General features: G+C 49.6%; 2 protein-coding genes across 6 annotated transcripts; both read left to right on the top strand.

Annotated features, from left to right (window-relative positions):
* Positions 1-17: 17 nt before the first annotated feature.
* Pole3 (DNA polymerase epsilon 3, accessory subunit) lies at positions 18-2,691 on the top strand. The gene is made up of 4 exons (XM_046451805.2): positions 18-288; positions 378-463; positions 772-890; positions 1,161-2,691. Exons 1-4 carry the CDS (start codon positions 223-225, stop codon positions 1,331-1,333), a joined length of 444 nt encoding a protein of 147 aa, XP_046307761.1. The 5' UTR covers positions 18-222; the 3' UTR covers positions 1,334-2,691.
* Positions 2,692-5,377: 2,686 nt separating this feature from the next.
* Positions 5,378-15,826, top strand: Alad (aminolevulinate dehydratase). Of its 5 annotated transcripts, none has more exons than XM_046451796.2 (13): positions 5,378-5,504; positions 9,534-9,639; positions 10,569-10,737; positions 12,064-12,114; positions 12,536-12,632; positions 12,954-13,089; positions 13,209-13,292; positions 13,393-13,481; positions 13,759-13,814; positions 13,898-13,985; positions 14,075-14,161; positions 14,502-14,631; positions 15,677-15,826. In XM_046451796.2, exons 2-13 carry the CDS (start codon positions 9,585-9,587, stop codon positions 15,733-15,735), a joined length of 1,101 nt encoding a protein of 366 aa, XP_046307752.1. In that variant the 5' UTR covers positions 5,378-5,504; positions 9,534-9,584; the 3' UTR covers positions 15,736-15,826. The 5 variants fall into 5 exon arrangements, with proteins under 5 accessions (XP_046307752.1, XP_046307754.1, XP_046307753.1 ...); XM_046451798.2 differs by having other exon boundaries at positions 5,388-5,508; XM_046451797.2 differs by having other exon boundaries at positions 5,394-5,504; positions 9,511-9,639.
* The last annotated feature ends 2,103 nt before the right edge of the window (positions 15,827-17,929 follow it).

The raw sequence follows: 17,929 nt of genomic DNA, 5'->3' as shown, positions 1-17,929 counted from the left end.
TGTAGTGTGGAAACTTCAGAAGCACCAACGATTTGAGATAGAGGCGGGGCTGGGGCCCGAGAGCGGTTATGACGCGCGGGGCACTGTGGGACGTAGTGTGGGCAACGTGGGATGGAACGGAAGCCTGGAAGGGTCATACCGTAGCGACGCGGGAAGTCCGGACGCGGCAGCTGCCTGAAGAAGAGGCCTGAGGCTGAAGCAGCTTCGGCCCCGGCCGTGGCAATGGCGGAGAGGCCAGAGGACTTAAACCTGCCCAATGCTGTCATCACCAGGATCATTAAAGAGGCGGTGAGCTGCTGGGCCGGGGGCGGACGAGCGGGCAGGAGGGAAGCAGGTCCCGGGCTGGCAGTGTTGCTCACCCCCACAACCCCCCACAGCTCCCGGACGGTGTCAACATCTCCAAGGAGGCCCGGAGCGCCATCTCCCGCGCCGCCAGTGTCTTCGTGCTGTACGCCACATCCTGGTGAGCCGGGCACCGCTAGGGATAGGGGAGGCGCAGGAGACCTGGCTCGGAGTTTGGGGTCTGGAACCTACAGACCCCTACTGGGTCCCATCTCAGTGCAGAGAGGTTCACAGCTTCCTTAATTGTGTGGCAATTTAAACGACGAAACAACGCTGCTTTAGCCCTTGAGTTCAGAGAAGGAAAGGACTTTCCCGTGTCAGACAGCAACACATACATCTCAGACGTCTGTAGGCTCTCCCACCCCTCCGCTGGCACACAGCAAGCGGAGCCTCACAGCCACCGACAGCGCTTGCCCTTTCTTCTTTCAGTGCCAACAACTTTGCAATGAAAGGGAAACGCAAGACGCTCAATGCCAGTGATGTGCTCTCAGCCATGGAAGAGATGGAGTTCCAGCGGTTCATTACCCCCTTAAAAGAAGCTCTGGAAGGTAATGATCCTTCCATTTTCTAAAGCGCATAGAAGATGGTCATCCTGTATGACCTGTTAACCTGGCCCTGAGGCTTTCAGCATGGGTCTTTGACAAGTCCAGTAAACCAATACTGGATGTGATTCAGTTCAGTTTGTACCACCTCAGATCTGTTTGCGATGCTGGGCAGGCTATTTTTCCTCCTGAGCCGCAGCTTTTCCAGTTATTACCATGGGGTTAGCTGCTACCTCTTCCAACCATCCTCCTAATCCCCCTCCTACTTCCTTACAGCTTATAGGCGGGAACAGAAAGGTAAGAAGGAAGCTTCAGAGCAAAAGAAGAAGGACAAAGACAAAAAAACAGACTCAGAAGAGCAAGACAGGAGCAGGGATGAGGACAATGAAGAAGATGAGGAAAGACTGGAAGAAGAAGAACAGAATGAAGAAGAGGACGTAGACAATTGAATAGGGAGGGTAGGCCATGGCACTGTGGAAGCTACCACTCTGAAATGTGGAACATGTCTATGCAAAGCTTTTCCCTGCTGAGCAGAGCAGGCAAAGTTTGATGTTTGCCTGAGAAGATCAAAATAAAAACTGACTAGAATTATCATCAAAACCAGCGCTTTCCAGACTCAGAGCATCTGAGTGACAGAATTCTGTTTTGCTTAATCAGTCTGAAGGTTTTGACTTTTTGTAAGGGATTCTGAATGGCTAATCAGTCGAATTAATATATCTTGTTTACTTACATGTATGGCTAGGTAGTTTTTGATCCCAAGTCTTTTTGCCCCTCCACAAAAGTAATAACTTCCATGCTGCCTGCCATGTTCCATATTACAGAGGCAGTCAAGGCTCAGGAAAAATTGGTCAGTCTATTTGTAACAGTATTTGGCAATAGTACCTTATTAAGAATGATCAGGATGGTTTAGCTTTAAAAAAAAAAAAACTACTAAAAGGCTATGGGAGAATAATGAACTCTGTAATCTCATCACTTGACAGTTGCATTAATTTGAGTTTCATTTCCTCTAATCCCACTTGGCTTTCAGTCCTTTTAGATTGCTTGTAGACATACAGCCTATAGAATGGCTACACTCTGGGCACATATGCTTTTAAATTAGTATTGATTGGAGTTAGTCCAGCAGGGATGCCAGTGTCTTACTTATTTAAAACAGATGGCATAGTGTTAGTTGTCCCTCACTATTTACTACTATACAGCGTTAGTATTTAATGTCACCTCCTGGAAGGTGCAGAACCCCCCAGGCTTTCTCTTTTTACACTTCATCTCCCAGACTGTGTCTTTGTCTTTTCATTCTTTAATTCATTATGAATTTCAGACTTAATTCCCTCTAGGCACATCTTTTTCCCCTTTTTCTATCTCTTCACTCTTCTCTACTTTCTTTCCCTTTTTCACTTAACTTCATCCACAATCTAGGAATTCTAATTACCTGCTTAATATCCCAAAGTGCAGGTTTCTTATATTTCTTAGTTCTAATTTCACATCTTAATATTTTTCTTTGATAAACTCTGAACCTTAAGGGAAATCTGATGGTGCTCATGAATTTAATCTCCCACCCCCACCCAAAAAATTCCCTTTAACTTCTTCTAAAATATCTCTGTTGGCCTTTCTTAGCCTTTTCTCTTTCCATTCAGTGCTTCAAAGCATTTTTTTTTGTCTCAGTTGAGTGTTTGGGATTTGACAAGGTAGTATGGTATAGTTTAACCATTAATTTGTTAAATGAATACAATGGAAAGTTTATTGGTAAACGAAGACTGTTTTAAAGATTATAATGCTTTGTACAAATAAAAAACATTCTTGTTTAAAGTGATGACATACTAGCTGACTTATGGTGGTATGCGCCTATAGTCTCAGCACTTGGGAAGCTGAAGTAGGAGGATATCTTGAGTCCAGGAGTTCAAGACCCCATCTCAAAAAAAAAAAAAAATCATGTATTTGAGGATATGTGTTTCAAGAAGACCCATTAATCGTACCCCATTCGGTATTTGAGGTGCGGACTGGCCCAGACTTTTTGTAAATGTGGAATCCTGCATCACCTTACATGACCAGCAGATGCCGCTCGTTCTCAGGGAGGAGTGCTGCCTTTTGTGGCTCTGCTGGGCCCCTGTACATAGATTCTCATCAGCTCCGTTTATCGAGCCCATCCTGTGTCTGGCACTGTTCTAAATGCCCTCAAGTATTAGTCTTAAAACTCTGAAGCAGTCATTTTATCAACCACAACTCTATATAAGTTTTACAAATCATAAATTTATAAATAATATTTTACAAAGGTAGAACCCCAGTGGTTACTTGGTCCAGTGGCTTTTTCCTGCTCCACAGTAGAAACATCCTTTCTTAATTCCCATGAGCACCACTAGAGGTTAAGTCCTCAGGTCCCATCTGGATTCCTGTGGCTTCCTTTGAATTCAATTTCCTGCCTCATCTGCTTCCCCTGTGTTTTGCTTGCCAAGTGGATCTTTCTAGAACATGGCTGTATTACAGTCACTCCCCACTTCCTATTAAATTAAATTCAATCTGGGCACAGTATCATTTATCTAATCCCAGCTGCTCAGGAGGCTGAGGTGAGAATTGCAAGTTCAAGGCCAGCCTGGGCAATTAAAGACCTTGACTCAAAAAAAGGGTTGGCAATATACCTCAGTAGTTGAGCACTTGCCTAGAAAGCATGAACTCTGGGTTCATAAGTAATTTACAACATAAAACTCTTTATGCTCCAGTTAAAAATGAATCCCCAAAAGCTCCCCTATTTGGTGTTAGTTCATCCTGCCCCATTTTTCACCAAACTAACTTTCTAAGAGCAATGTCTCCTGAAAGGAGACTATGATTTAAAACTACAGAATTTAACTGGGAAGAATCTTTGAGGTAGTGGATCAGTTTTCCCTAGCCACACCTGTATCATTCCTGTAGTGGTATCTGGATTTTGAAGGTTTGTTACCAAACTAAGGTAAAGCTTCTCATCTTTCTTCTTTAAACACAACACTTCGTGCCCAGAGATTTTGATCTGGACCTGGGGAGTAGGAGATTATCCTGACCCATTCAAAACTACTTTTGCAGCCTTACCCCCTTTTTTACCAATGGCAAATTGAGCCTCCTTAGAAGTGACTTGTCCGGATCTTAGCACTAATTCATGAAAATAGATTGTGTCCCTGCCACCTTTGACGATGCTTTTGTTTTAAATAAACTTTTTTAGAGAAATTTTAGAATTACAGAAAACTACAAAGGATGCAGAGTTCTGACAAACCCCTCACCCAGCTTCCCTTCACATTAACATCTTACATAACCATGGAACATTTGTCAAATGAAAGAAAAAAAATAACTAAAGGACAAACTGTCCTTGTATTTCACCAGTTTTTCTAATACTATCTTTTTTGTTACAGCTCCAATCCAGAATACCACATTGCCTTTAGTGAACTAGCTTTTTAAAAATTGAGATAAAATTCACAGAACACAAACCATTTTATCTTTTATTTATTTCATGCTGTGGATAAAATCTAGTGAGGCTTTTTCACTAAGCTACATCCCCAGACCTTTTTAATTTTTTTATTTTGAGACAGGTTCTTGCTAAGCTGGGGCAACCTTAGTGAGACCCTCAGTAACTTAAGGAGACCCTGTCTCAAGATATAAAATAAAAAGGATTGGGGATATAGCTCAGTGGTAAGGCACCCCTGGGTTCAAGTACCATTGTGTGTTTGTGTGTATAAACGTAGAAGACAGTCTGGTGCTGAACTCAACAACTTTAAATATACATATATGAAGGAATATACACACGAGCATACACATTTTCAACGCCCTGTAATAAATAGTGGTTGTAATAAATAGTGGTTGCCTTTCCTTGCAACCACTAATCTGCTCATTCCAGGCTCATTTCTGCCCATACACCTCACCAGACCCCTCCTGCCCCCCTACAAGTCCTCTCCCACCCAACCAAACATAGACCTTTGCTCAGATCTTTTACTGTACCCATCCTAGTCAGATGCGATGCCCCTGGGAGTTTTTTTCTAATGCCATGTCTTTTTTCATCACGTCTCTCAACCCTTTCACAGAGTAGACCCTGAGTAATCACGCTGGAATAAATCTTCTCTAAAAACTTGGAAGACAATCTGGTGCTGAACTCAACAACTTTAAATGCTCAATGTGCAAAAATTGATGAAACTATTGTGTTAGGCATTATTTGGTGTTAATGTCCTTGACATCCAATTGTTCTTTCACCAAAAAATAAACCAGGGCCAAACCTGCGGGAGGCTGGAAAGAACTGTAAAGCAAACCTAGGGTGAACCCAGAGCTGTGCCAGCCTTCCAGACGCGTTCACTCGCAGACGCCCCTCCCACAAGCCAGGGTGGGCTCCCTAGCTCATTCCTCCCGCCCTGTGGCGGGCAGGGACGGGCTGTCCAGTCTCTCCGCACACCTGATTGGCTAGGTCCCGAGTCCGATAAGCGTGGGCGGGGCCGCGGGAGGGCTGACCAGCAAGCCCGGAGAGTGGCCGCAGGGGCGTGGCCTCCATGCGGGGAGGGCGGGCCGCGGGGGGGGGAGCTGCTTCCGGGTGAGCCGCCCCGCCCCCGCCTGGGCCCCGGGAGATTAGATCCCGGGCTGCAGTGGCTGGAGCAGCGGTTCGGAGCTTTCAAGGAGGTAGGTAAGTGGGGCTGGCTCCGGGAGTTGGAGGGTTTGGAGATCAGCCTCTGAGAGAGGCGGAGGCTGTTGCTTAAGTCCTGCATCGTAGCTTGTGTCGGGCGCCTGAAGCTCCCGTCCTGCAGCTGGGGACCGAGACCCCGTGGGCCCCTGCTTGGGTTCGATGGTCCTGCAACAGCCGGGGTTGTTAGCCGAGTTCCCTTTCATGTTTCCTCCTTTGGATTCACCCCCTCCCCGGGCACCGCCGGCGTTCTGCATCATTGCGGAGCCGAGGTGCCTTGCAGGCTGGAGGAGAGGAGTGGAAAATATAAGAACCGCTTGTGCTAGGCGTTGCATGCTTGGCCAATCAGTCCTTACGACAACCCATTGAGGTCCGTTCAAGTCCCCACTTACCAGATGAGGAAATTGAGGTCATACAGGTGAAAAGTGCCAGAACCAGGATTTATACTCACATCGGTCGACTCCACTGACCACAAATTTAACCACCCTGGACCGCAGCCGCCTGATAGATTAGGGCTCTACCCCTTCCCTCCCCCCACCCCCTTCACCTGTGGCTCTTCATAAGTCCAACTGTACCAAATAAAATGTGAAATCTGTCTCAGTACCAAAGGTCATAGTGGGTATTGAGGACTGGGCTGCTGGAGAACTGAATTTTAGCCCAGATCTGCAGCTAACCAGCTGCAGGATCCAGGGTCAATGTTTTGCCCTTCTCTGAGCCCAGTTTTACCAGAGTTTCAGTGATGAAATCAGCAAGCTTCAAGAAACCTCATAGCAAGGATATTCTAGGAATCTGTGGAAATGGGAGCTTCTCTGGGTTTCAAATTGCTGAACCCAAAGATTAGGGCTTTCAAAGCCCCAGGAGCAGACTGGGTTCTCATTTTTCTCTTTAATCCCTGTATCTAGCACTACAGCAGGTACAGAGTAGAAAATTCAGGAAACGTGGGTTGATTGAACCAGGAACCAGTAGGTTTCTCATCAGAAGTGCCTGACAGCTGTTGTCCTGGGCCTTTCTGGGGCTTTGGGTTTCTAAACCTGGCTCTTCTACCTAGCTGGCAATTCTGCCTGCCTCCTCTGAGCCCGCGGCAGAGCCCGCCAGAACTGGCAGCAGTTGCCATCCCTCTGGGCCAAGAGCAAAGCCTCTGGAATCAGTGGAACACAAGCTGTGGGACTGAAGCCCTGCAGCTCTGCTTGCCCCCTTGGTGGCAGCTCTCAGGGTCCAAGTTAGGTTAGACCCTGGTTGGGGTGGAGCCAGCCAAGGAAGGCAAGATCTTCAGTGTTCTTTCATCCATGAAGCTGTTCTTGACTCCCAGACACAGGATCCTCCCACAGCACCTGGGCCACCCCACTATTCTGCATCTGTTTGGGGTTGTTTTATTCCTTCTCCACCACATTAGGTGTTAGGAAGCAGGGACTTTGAAACATCTTGTGACCCTCCAGGCCTAAACAAATGTCCTCCCTCCGGGGTGTGGTGCAGAAGGCACAGGACTATACCAGGAGATTTTGTTCCAGATCAGTCCTGCCCTTATTAATATTAAAATTAGCTTCTTGTTTACTGAATAGCTACTTGGTGCCAGATATATACCTCAGCACTACCTCTAATCTTCTCCACAGCCTCACAAGCTGGATAATGTCAGCCCATTTCGTAGATAATGAAATGAAGGCTCTGAAAGGCTGCTGACCTTGGCCAACGTTAGAGTAGAACACAGATCAGACCTGGAATAGCTTGATTCTGAAAGATGGTTCCTTCTGCACTGCCCTGTACTGTCTTCCATAAAATTAACCTGATCTATGTAAACAAGCGAAGGTGCGGGGCCTCATTGTGTCTTGTTCCTATAAATGTGGTGACACGGTATTTAAGCTGAGGTTTGCAAGCTCCCTTAATTTAGGGGCCATGCCCTTCCCGTGTGCAAAAAACTCCCAAATTTTGAGGTACTTTTCACAATGCAAAACCCTGGCCTGATTTGACTCTGCAAAGCAGAGGTGTTACTTGGGGCATTTTCCCACTCTGCAGATGTTTATCAAGTGCCTGTTGTAATAGACTGACTATGTGGTCCCAGCAGCCTCAGGGTCACTTCCTAGCTCTGTACCTCACTGGCTGTGTCATTTCAAGCAAGTCCTGTGGCCTCTCTGCACCCAATTTTCCATATTAAATGTAAAAGATTAACTAGGATCAGTGATTTTCAACTTTTTTTAATATTTTTTACTTGTAGGTGGACATAATATCTTTATTTGTTTATATCTTTATGTGGTGCTGAGGATTGAACCCAAGGCCTCACACGTGCTAGGTAAGGGCTCTACCACTGAGCCAGAAACCCAGCCTGATTTTCAACTTTTTAATTCTTCCAGCAGTAGCACCATTTTTCAAACTACTATCTCTCTGACCATTAAAAAAAAAAAAAAAAAGATCAAAACGGAACTTCTCTAGCAAGCCCTCCCCCTCCAGTTGTACCCTCCCCACCTCTCCCAGGGTCCTCAGGATGAAATTTGGGCAGCGCAGCTCCTAGGCAATCCTGCAAGAGGTTTCTTATAGGCAGAAGGCAGTTGCTCTGTGGGCCTTCTAAAGGAAATGGGGGTTGAGGCCAGTGGAATGCAGCTGTGAATTCCAGAAGTCCACAGCCTGCTACAAAAGATTGTTGCTCAGGGAAATGAATCAGAGACATGTGAACCTGGTTTCAAAATTTGACTTGACTCTCCAGAATGACATTGAGCAAGTCATGTAAACCCTCTTAGAGCCTTCATTTCCTTATTACTAAAAAGACAGTTCTTACAATTGAGATAATATAAGCATAAAGTACCCAGCACCTAATTAATACATTCAATATATTTCTCTCCAGCACCCATTGCAGAGACAGTGTGGGCAGAGAGACACCTACTCAATCAAACATTTACCAGTATTGTGGATGATAGTATATAAAACCCTGCATTTGGAGTTTAGAACAAATTTAGTTTCGGGCTCAGTCACTAAACTCTCCGTGTGGTCTTGGGCAAGTAACTTGACTACTCTGAGCTGAATTAATTCCTGGCAGACCAGGGAGCAAAATCTTGCACAAAATGGGTAGACAGGACCTCATATCTGCTGAATAATTGCTCATTTAGGGATTAAGACATCTTTGGGGAGCCCTGGCTTGCCCCTGTGTCAGGTGATGAGGCTGACCCACCCTGGGGTGTGGGGATAGGGCGGGTCCATGTGTGGCTCCTGATAACCCCAACCCCGCCAAGGAGGAGGATGGGATAAGATGGGCCCCTGGGCTGGGAGGGAGCCAAAGAGATTGGAGAGATTGGGCAGAAAGCCCCAGCACACTGAAGGATCACTGGGGTTCTAGTTCTGCTGTTTTATCCTATAATGCACTGTGTGACCTTGGATAAGTCCCTACCCCCCTGGACCTTGAGGTCCCATTTGTCCAAGGAGCAGCTAGACTTGGACCTGCCACCCCCACTTTCTGTGGCTACCCCACACACACACCCCACCTGGCTACTAGCACCTCCAAAAAGAAATGTCTGAAATGAAGCCCTCCGTCTCCTCTGTAAGCCTGGTTTCCCATCACCCTATTCCTGCCCTTTCCCTGTCCTCTGGCCTATGGGTCAGGCAGACAGCGCATCCGCCCTGAGAGACCGCCTCTTGGCCGCATCACCATGGCCCTTCCTTCTCCACCCTCAGACCTCCCATAGCCCATACTCTGCTTCCGGTCTATTCTGCTCAGTGGCAAGATTTATCTTCCTAAAGCCAGGTTTTGACCAGCCACTCCCCCACTTCCTGCTCAGAATCTTCCTTGGCCTTCAGTCTGGCCCCCTCCCTTCCCCTCGTCTCTCCTCCTTCCACATGGGCTCCATCGCCTCCTGGGGTCCTCAGAACAGTCCACAGCTATCCTCCAACCCCAACTTTGCCCTTTTTCCCTTCCCAAGGGAGAGCTGTACCTTTCCCTCCTAAGCTGAACCCACTTACCCTGCAAAACTGAGTTCAAGCCCTGGTCTTCCACTAGCTTCTTCTGCTCTCTAACCCACATAGAAACCGTGACTCCTTTGTGGCAGGGCTCCTTCTCTCTGAAGTGCACTCCATCAACCGTGCCTCCCTGGACTGACATGCAAACTCAAGGAGAGGTCACCTATGAGAGAGTCCAGCGTGGCCTGGTACACAGTAAGTGCTCAAGAAACATGTGAATGCCCCGCTTCTTCCTGCCTCATGTCATCTCTCTGGCATGGAGGGCATAATATCTTGTACTTAATGTAATTAAATACTTGCTCTGTGCCAGAGTCCACGGGTGGGCAGAGTGCAAGGGGGCAGGGGAAAATAAACTAACCCTGGACCCTGCCCCGCAGAAGTTATTGGCACAAGATGAGACAGATCAACAAAAAACTCTTACGTAAGAGAGGTTGCAACAAGAGCAAGAAGAAAGCCTCTCGGGATAGGGGAGGAGAGGCCTGTGGATGTGGGCGTGGTGGGGCCATGGAGATTGCACAAGCCTTCTCAGAGGGACAAGGTGCCACCACATAGCAGGAAAGTGCCGGAGTCTCCTTGGCTGGGAGACAGCCTTAATGGTCACCCCGTTGGGGGAGGGTGCAGGAGCACATGTGTCCTGCATAACCGGAAGTCCCCATGGCAAGTATTACCTGTGCTTCACTTGAGGTGGAATTATAGGGAATTCTTCTCTTTTGGCTTATCTGTACTCTTCTAAAATTTCTACTGTGAGCATGGGCATTGTGCAGGGAAATGTTGTCTGGATCGGCGCTTCTCCGAGTATGCCTAGGGAGGGATTAGTTCTGTTGTCTTCCTTTTTTTAATTTCCAGCCCATTGGTTGTTTGATAAAATCTGGTAAAAATTAATAACCAGAAATTTATTTTTTTTAAATAGCAGTCACATACACAACAAACTCAAAAGTTTCTTCATTGGATTCAAATTGCTATGAAGTTTCTAAAGACTTATGTTCATTTTTTGTCTTTACTGTGAGCCCGGCAGGGATTGGTGGACCCCACTAGGCTAGAGAGAGGGGCGGCAGGAAGCTGGAATGTGACCGTCTCTCAGGGTCGGAGACCATATTTCATGTGCCTCCTGTTGCCCCTTTCAGAGCTCAGCACGCAGCAGACACCCCAAGAACTAGCTGGCTGGCCTCTGGCCCCCACCATGCAGCCCCAGTCTGTTCTGCACAGTGGCTACTTCCACCCCCTGCTTCGGACCTGGCAGACAGCCGCCACCACCCTCAGTGCTTCCAACTTCATTTACCCCATCTTTGTCACGTGAGTCCCCAGGAATGGGCCAGGCCTTTGATCTGTCCATGGTGGGGGCAGGTGTGTGACTGGTACAGGCATCAGTATTGCTGGTGGGGGGAGGTGTGAATTGGGCCATCACAGCCAGGCATGGTGACACATGCCTGTAATCCCAGTTACTGAGGAAGCTGAGGCAAGAGGATCACAAGTTCCAGGCCAACCTGGGCAATTTAACAAGACCCTGACTCAAAATAAAAAATAAAAAGGGCTGAGGATGTAGCTCAGCAGTAGATTGCTTGCCTAGCATAAGCAAGGCCCTGGATTCAGTCCCCAATACCTTAAGGGGATGGGAAATGGGCTGTCAGCTGAAAACTCAGGGTATTAGAAGTGGCCAACTGGGATAAGGACAGAAGTCTTAAGAATGGCACAAACCTTGAAAAGACCTCAGTTCTCACATTTGTAAAATAAGAATAACTACTCTTGTCTGCCATCCTGAATCTTTGGACTACAATAGAAACGTAGAAGGCTCTGTCAGCTGTAAAGTGCTATGTCCTCGTGAGAGGGGCTTATGAATAATAATCATGCAATCATGATTATTAATAAAGCAACAGCAGACCTACTGTGTACAAGGTACTATGCGAGCAACCTACATACATGATCTGTTCAGTCCTGACAGCATTTGTATGAAGAAGGAATAGACGTTATCTCCAACAGGGTCAACTCCATGAGGGCAGGGATTTTTGCCTGTTCTGTTCACTGTTTTATCACCAGCACCTAGACTAGTACCGGGCACATAATAAGTGCTCAGTTGGGGCTGGGGTTGTGGCTCAGCGGTAGAGCGCTCGCCTAGCACATGCGAGGCCCTGGGTTCGATCCTCAGCACCACATGAAAATAAATAAATAAAGATATTGTGTCCAACTAAAAAATAAATAAGTATTTTTTAAAAAATAAGTGCTCAGTAAATTTTTATTGAATAAAGGAATTGATCCCATCTAGGCTCTGGATGAAGGGCCTGAGGCTCAAAGAAATGATATAACTTGGCCAAGATCACCCAGTCAGAAAGTGGCTAGAAGAGGAAGCAAGGACTTCTGATGTCAGAGTCCACATTCTTAACCACTTGACTCCTTCCTGTTGACGCATTACTGTTCTTCTAGTACACTTGCTTTTATTATCACTGTTATTCTTGTTCCTATTATTATTTCAGGCCAGGGGAGCCAGACACTGGACCCCATCCCCCTCCCTCCATCTCCATTCCCACATTCCTTCCCAGCTTCCCAACCATCCCTCCCAGTCACCCCGCCACCGCCTGCCCTTCCCACAGCCACCAATCCATAGCCCACCCCCTGCTCTTACAGGGATGTTCCTGATGACGTACAGCCTATTGCCAGCCTGCCAGGAGTGGCCAGGTAGGAGGCATGCTGGAGAGGGCAAGGGGATGATGGAGGGAGAAATTTTGCAGGGGGAGGTACCCAGAGGCAGAAGTAGACCCCAGAGGTAGAAGATCCAGAGACGCAAACTGCAGCTCAGTGGAGAGAAGGGCTTCCCTGGGGCCACAGCTGTGCACAGTTAAGGGGCAGCCTCGTGAAGTGACAAGCTTCACCAGGAGCCCTCGGTGAGGTTTTTGCATCCTGAGCTGAACTTGAGGAAGAAGTTCAGTTAGACCACCTCGGAGGAGCTGCCACAGCTGATTCCACAGCTCTGATATTTGGGGTTTGATTTCCCCACCTGTTTGGTGGGTGCATTCCTTCCCAGCCCTGTCCTGGGGGTTGGCACCCTCCTGGTGCCACCAGGACCTGCCTCCCCTCAGTCCCTCCCATCCCCTCCCAGGTATGGTGTGAACCGGCTGGAAGAGATGCTGAAGCCCCTGGTTGAAGAGGGCCTGCGCTGCGTCCTCATCTTTGGTGTCCCCAGCAGAGTTCCCAAGGTGAAAATTGGAGGAAGAGTTAAGAAAAGAGGTGGGGCGAGGGTGGGGACAGGAGTGAATGGCCATCATCCCAGCCCTTAAGATAGTACTCCTACGGGGTCAGGAAGCTAAGTACCTGATACCCTGACAGGGTAAGTCAAGTCCCCTCTCTAGGTCCCTGTTTCCTCTGCAGTGGGCACAGTCCTCAGTGCTTCCTTATCCAGGGGCTGTGACAGTGACAGAAAGTGAGGGCCGGGGCTACGCTCTTCAATGGCTGGCTGCCCTGTCCCCCGAAGGGCTTCATGTGACAGACACATCACTTTGTTCTTCCCCTGCCCCTAGGATGAGAGGGGCTCTGCAGCCGACTCCGAGGAGTCCCCAACTATCGAGGCAGTCCGTCTGTTGAGAAAGACCTTCCCCAGCCTCTTGGTGGCCTGTGACGTCTGCCTGTGCCCCTACACCTCCCATGGTCACTGTGGTGAGCTTCCTCCCTTCCACCAGCCCTGCTGCCACCCACACCCACTGCCCAGTTCTCTCCAGGGTGGACACAGGCCAAGAGCCAAGGCACTCCCCCAACCTTGCCATCTTGTCCTGCAGGGCTCCTGAGTGAGAATGGAGCATTCAAGGCCGAGGAAAGCCGCCAGCGACTGGCAGAGGTGGCACTGGCCTATGCCAAGGCAGGTGAGTGAGTCCCCAGCAGGGATGGACACCTGTGGGTCAGGGAGCTGGTAGAGTGGATAGGAGGGTCCCAGAGTTCTGAAGACCACCCTCTGCCCCTCAGGATGTCAGGTAGTAGCGCCGTCGGACATGATGGACGGACGAGTGGAAGCCATCAAGGAGGCCCTGATGGCACATGGACTTGGCAACAGGGTATGTGCAGGGAGTGCAGGGGGAGGGCGGCAGGGTGGAGAGAGCCTGGACAGCCCTGTGTCCATGAGCCTAGAATCACAGAGCAGAGGACAACACTGGATTAGGCCTTTGGGGTCCATCTCAGCCTCTGCACCTCGGATGGGGAGATCAAGACCCAGTGTTCCCATGGGACTAGAACTCAGGCACACCTCTTCTTAGCCCCGGGCCTTCCACTCTGTCACTTCACCCCAGAGCACCTGGAAAGGGCTGCCTGGGCCTCACCGCATTGTCTCCATAGGTATCAGTGATGAGCTACAGTGCCAAATTTGCTTCCTGTTTCTATGGACCTTTCCGGTGAGTGGGATGGGCAGGCTTCTGCTGTTAACCCCTGACCCGTAGCCCACAGCTGGAGCTCACAGGGTGACTGTGCTCTGCAGGGACGCTGCTCAGTCAAGCCCAGCTTTTGGAGACCGCCGCTGCTACCAGCTGCCCCCTGGAGCCCGGGGCCTGGCCCTCCGAGCAGTGGTAAGTGACCAGGCTTGAGACACACTCTCACACACACACAAACCGTTCCTTCCTGTCCCCTTCCCAGACACTTTACCCTCATCCCTTAGGACCGGGACATACGGGAAGGAGCCGACATGCTCATGGTGAAGCCAGGAATGCCCTACTTGGACATCGTGCGGGAGGTGAAGGACAAGGTGAGCACAGAGCAGACTTGAGGACTCAGAGATTGGGAGAGTCCCCAGACGCTGGGACCTTCGATTGAGGGACTCTGGCATCTCAGAGCTAGAAGCAGTCTGCACCTGAGCTGGAGGCCTCTCTTCCCATTCCTGCCCAGAACCAGCACGGCCTCTGTGCCGGGGTTCACAGGAGCCTTTGAACGGCTCTGGATGGACAGCTCTAGATCAGACTGGGCTGCCAGGAACAGAGACTCAGAATAGAGCTCAAGGTGGTCACAGACTGGGCAGGGAGGGAGGGACACTCCAGAGCACAGCTGCCCTCCACCTCAACCCCATTCCCATGGCTGCTTCTCCACAGCACCCCCAACTCCCCCTCGCTGTGTACCACGTGTCTGGGGAGTTCGCCATGCTGTGGCACGGAGCCCGGGCTGGGGCATTTGATCTCAAGGCTGCCGTGTTGGAGGCCATGACCGCCTTCCGCAGAGCAGGTAAGTGCAGAACAGAGCAGGTGGGGGTTGTGACCTGTGCCCCAGAGACTGACCGGCAGTTTGTCCAGATAGGGAAACGATGTCATGAGACAGCCTGGACTCTTATGCTTGTAAACACAGGTATCTGAAGAGACAAAGTCCAGGTGTGGTGGCACACGCTTGTAATCCCAGCTACTTGGTAGGCTGAGGGAGGAGGATTGCAAGTTCAAGGCTGGCCTCAGCAATTTAGCAAGATCCTGTCTCAAAATAAAAAGGTCTAGGAATGTAGTTCAGTAGTAAAGAGCCCCTGGGCACCTCTATCCTCTTCCCCACCCCCCCAAAAAAAACAAATAGACACAGATTGAGGAAAGGGGGTGGAAGGACAGAACAGAACATGGGACAGTGAAGAAAACAGAGCCCTCTATTGCTTTCTGGTGATGAAAACTTGGACAAGATGCTCTCTCAATCCCAAGGTCCTTGTCTGTAAGCTAGGGATAAGATAGCTGGCGCCTGGTTGTCCTGAGGATGAAATGAGATAATATGTTCAATTAGCATATGCCTGTTACTCCATAATGGGAACAGGTTTTGTTAGTATAGCACACTATCCTGGTCATTAGAATGGGCTCCAGCTGTGGGCCAATGGGCCAAGGGTTTAACAGTAGAACCCTGCCCACCCCACTCACCAGAAAGGTCTGGTGAAACAGGAAGCAGATTTGGCACTCTAGCTCATCACTAGGACCTGTGGGAGACAATGGGGTAGAGGCTCAGTCAGCCCCTTCCAGGTGCTCAGGGTGATGTGGCAGGGAGTGAAAGGTCACTGGCTAGGAAGCAGAGTGCTTGTGTTCCGGCCCATTGGAGCGCTGGCCTTGATGTCTCCATCCCAGCCCTGGAAGGGGGCTTGCAGTTACTACTTCCCCAGCTGTGCATTTCACATGAGGCCCAGAAAGAGAAAATGACTCCAGACCCAGGGTGTGGAGCTGACTGAAGTGGGCCCAGTCCTGTGCTGTGACCCACAGGCTATGCTGATGCCATGCCCCACCCCTCTTCCTGCCTCTCCCTGACACAGGTGCTGACATCATCATCACCTACTACACACCTCAGCTCCTGCAGTGGCTGAAGGAGTAACCAGTGTGCAGGACCCAAGATCTAGAACTTGAGAAGGCTCCCAGGGCCTTGGAGAAGTGAAAACCAAAGTAAAGGCTGCTTTTAGAACTGTGCCCTGTGCCCGCTTCCTGCTTACATGCCTGCAGGGACCCAGCGCCCTGGCTGGCTTTTGCCAACTTGCTGAATCTTACCATTCCTGGTCACATCCTCATGGGCTCTCAGAGCTTCCTGCCCCTGCCCAAGCTCAGCCTGAGGCTCATGTTTTCCACTCCCAGCTCTCTCCTCAGGTGTGGCTTCAGCTTGACAGCAACCAAGAGTTCCCCAGGGCAGGCGTGGTAGGGCCTGGGAGAGGGGCTTGGAGCACGAGGCAAGAGGAGAGCAGTTGGACTTTGGATCCCACGAAGCTCAGGAAAGCCTGGGCCTCCAGCAGTGGAGCTGAGTGCTGGGCCTGAGGCCCAGCGTGCCAACCCTGGGGGTGGAGCTGAGCCGGGCTTTGGTTCCACACAGGCAGTGGTCGCCAGGCTGCCTGGGAGCCCCTGTCCTATTCAGCCTAGACCTGAGGAAGAATGACGGGTGAATGAGGACCAAACTCCAGAAGCAAAGGGGGAGTTCCTGACTGCTGGAGACGCCACCACCACAGGCTTTCCAGGCACAGGATAGTTCTTGAGAACCTCTGCTCTACCACTAGGCACTGGGTGTCAGGGAGACAGTAGGACAGGCCACAGCCTGGCTCCTTCTGGAAATTGTACAGAGAGAGTAGGGAAGACAGATAAGAAGAAAAGGGACAAAGTGGTTACAAACTGTGATAAGTGCTTTGAAAGAAGGAAAGGGTCTCAGAGAGTAAGGGGTAGGACCCTCTTCAGAGCATGGTCTGGAGACCCTCTCTGAGGCTAAGACAGAGGGAAGCTGGGCGTGGTGGCGCATGCCTGTAATTCCAGCCTCTCAATAGGCTGAGATAGGAGGATCACAAGTTCAAAGCCAGCCTCAGCAACTTAGGGAGGCACTGGCAACTCAGTAAGACCCTGTCTCTAAATAAAATATTTTTAAAAAGGGCTGGGGACGTGGCTTTGTGGTTCAGCACCCCTGAGTTCAATTCCCAGTACCAAAAGAAAAAAAAAGCCTGAGAGGGACAAGAAAAGATCCTTACAAAGATGCAGGTCACAAGAACAAAGAAGAGAAGCTAGTATGTACCATGACCCTGTGGTGGGAGGAGCTCAACAGGGCTTTGGAGCACTTGAGGAAGAGGTATGTGGGTAGAAAGGCCAAATCCCACATCTGGTAATGAGCTTAGATTTTATTTTGTATCTAATGTGCAGCCCACTGAAAGATGTTCTCCTCCCACCCCACCCCATGCTGGGGGTTAAGCCGGGGCCTCATGCATGCTAGCCAAGAACCTCTACCATTGAACTACACCACTTAGCAAATTTTGCCAATGCTTTAAATCACTGTGGAGAAGGAAACAAGGATGCCTTCATGGGTTTCTGGCTCTAGCCACTTCACAAGTGCTTGTAGTCATTTTAAGACTGACAATGAGTCTCCTCCCAATGAAAGTTAAGGTCCAGTTAAGGAGAATCCAGTTTGCAAGTCTACTTACCCATCTGCAAAGGGACAGGGAATCCCCATCTAGGGCCAAAACAAGGTCAATTCAGACCCCAAAACAGTACAGTCCTTCTCCGCCCCTGTATTGGGGATTGAGCCCACAGGCACTTTACCACTAATCTGTAACCCCGGCCCTTCTTAAGTTTTTTTTATTTTGAGATAAGGTCTCACTAAGTTGCTGAGACTGTCCTCCAACTTGGGATCCTCCTGCCTTAGCCTCCTCAGTTGGGATTACAGCCATACACCACCAACCTGGCAGTACAACCCATTTTTAATGTAGAATAGATGCATTCATTTAGAATTATAAACTCCTGGCAGCTCCTACAGACAATCCAGTCCCTTCCACCTCTTGGTGTCCTTCATCAGAGCTGTGGTTGGCTCACCTTATTAAGGCCTCATGTCACCCTGTTCTCACCTTCTGGAAGGTGGCCAGCCAAGATCAGAGCTTGAAGACTCCCAAAGCTTCTTCCAGGAGCCTGAGCCCGCACCTGTACCTACGACATAGGACCTACATCACCAACTGGGAGACTAGTCATTGCTGGGCCAGAGACAGACCAGACCAGAACCTCTAGGTGTCTTACCTGCTGGGCCTCCTGCCTCCTGGCCCCTGAGCTCA

This window comes from Marmota monax, unplaced genomic scaffold (assembly GCF_021218885.2).
Source record: "Marmota monax isolate L192 unplaced genomic scaffold, Marmota_monax_Labrador192_F-V1.1 WCK01_AAM20220418_F8-fsc00020, whole genome shotgun sequence".
Taxonomy (NCBI): Eukaryota; Metazoa; Chordata; class Mammalia; order Rodentia; family Sciuridae; genus Marmota; species Marmota monax.
The sequence above is the reverse complement of the archived record's forward strand: the minus strand, read 5'-3'. Positions and strand labels throughout refer to the sequence as shown.

What these genes read in the sequence shown, in the direction of transcription:
- Pole3 (XM_046451805.2), top strand. Translation starts at nt 223, where the DNA reads ATGGCGGAGAGGCCAGAGGACTTAAACCTGCCCAATGCTGTCATCACC. An exon ending in CCAGGATCATTAAAGAGGCG is followed by an intron (nt 289 to 377) that starts GTGAGCTGCTGG and finishes AACCCCCCACAG; the next exon opens with CTCCCGGACGGTGTCAACAT. An exon ending in CTTAAAAGAAGCTCTGGAAG is followed by an intron (nt 891 to 1,160) that starts GTAATGATCCTT and finishes ACTTCCTTACAG; the next exon opens with CTTATAGGCGGGAACAGAAA.
- Alad (XM_046451796.2), top strand. Translation starts at nt 9,585, where the DNA reads ATGCAAACTCAAGGAGAGGTCACCTATGAGAGAGTCCAGCGTGGCCTG. An exon ending in ATTTACCCCATCTTTGTCAC is followed by an intron (nt 10,738 to 12,063) that starts GTGAGTCCCCAG and finishes CTGCTCTTACAG; the next exon opens with GGATGTTCCTGATGACGTAC. An exon ending in GACCGCCTTCCGCAGAGCAG is followed by an intron (nt 14,632 to 15,676) that starts GTAAGTGCAGAA and finishes TCCCTGACACAG; the next exon opens with GTGCTGACATCATCATCACC.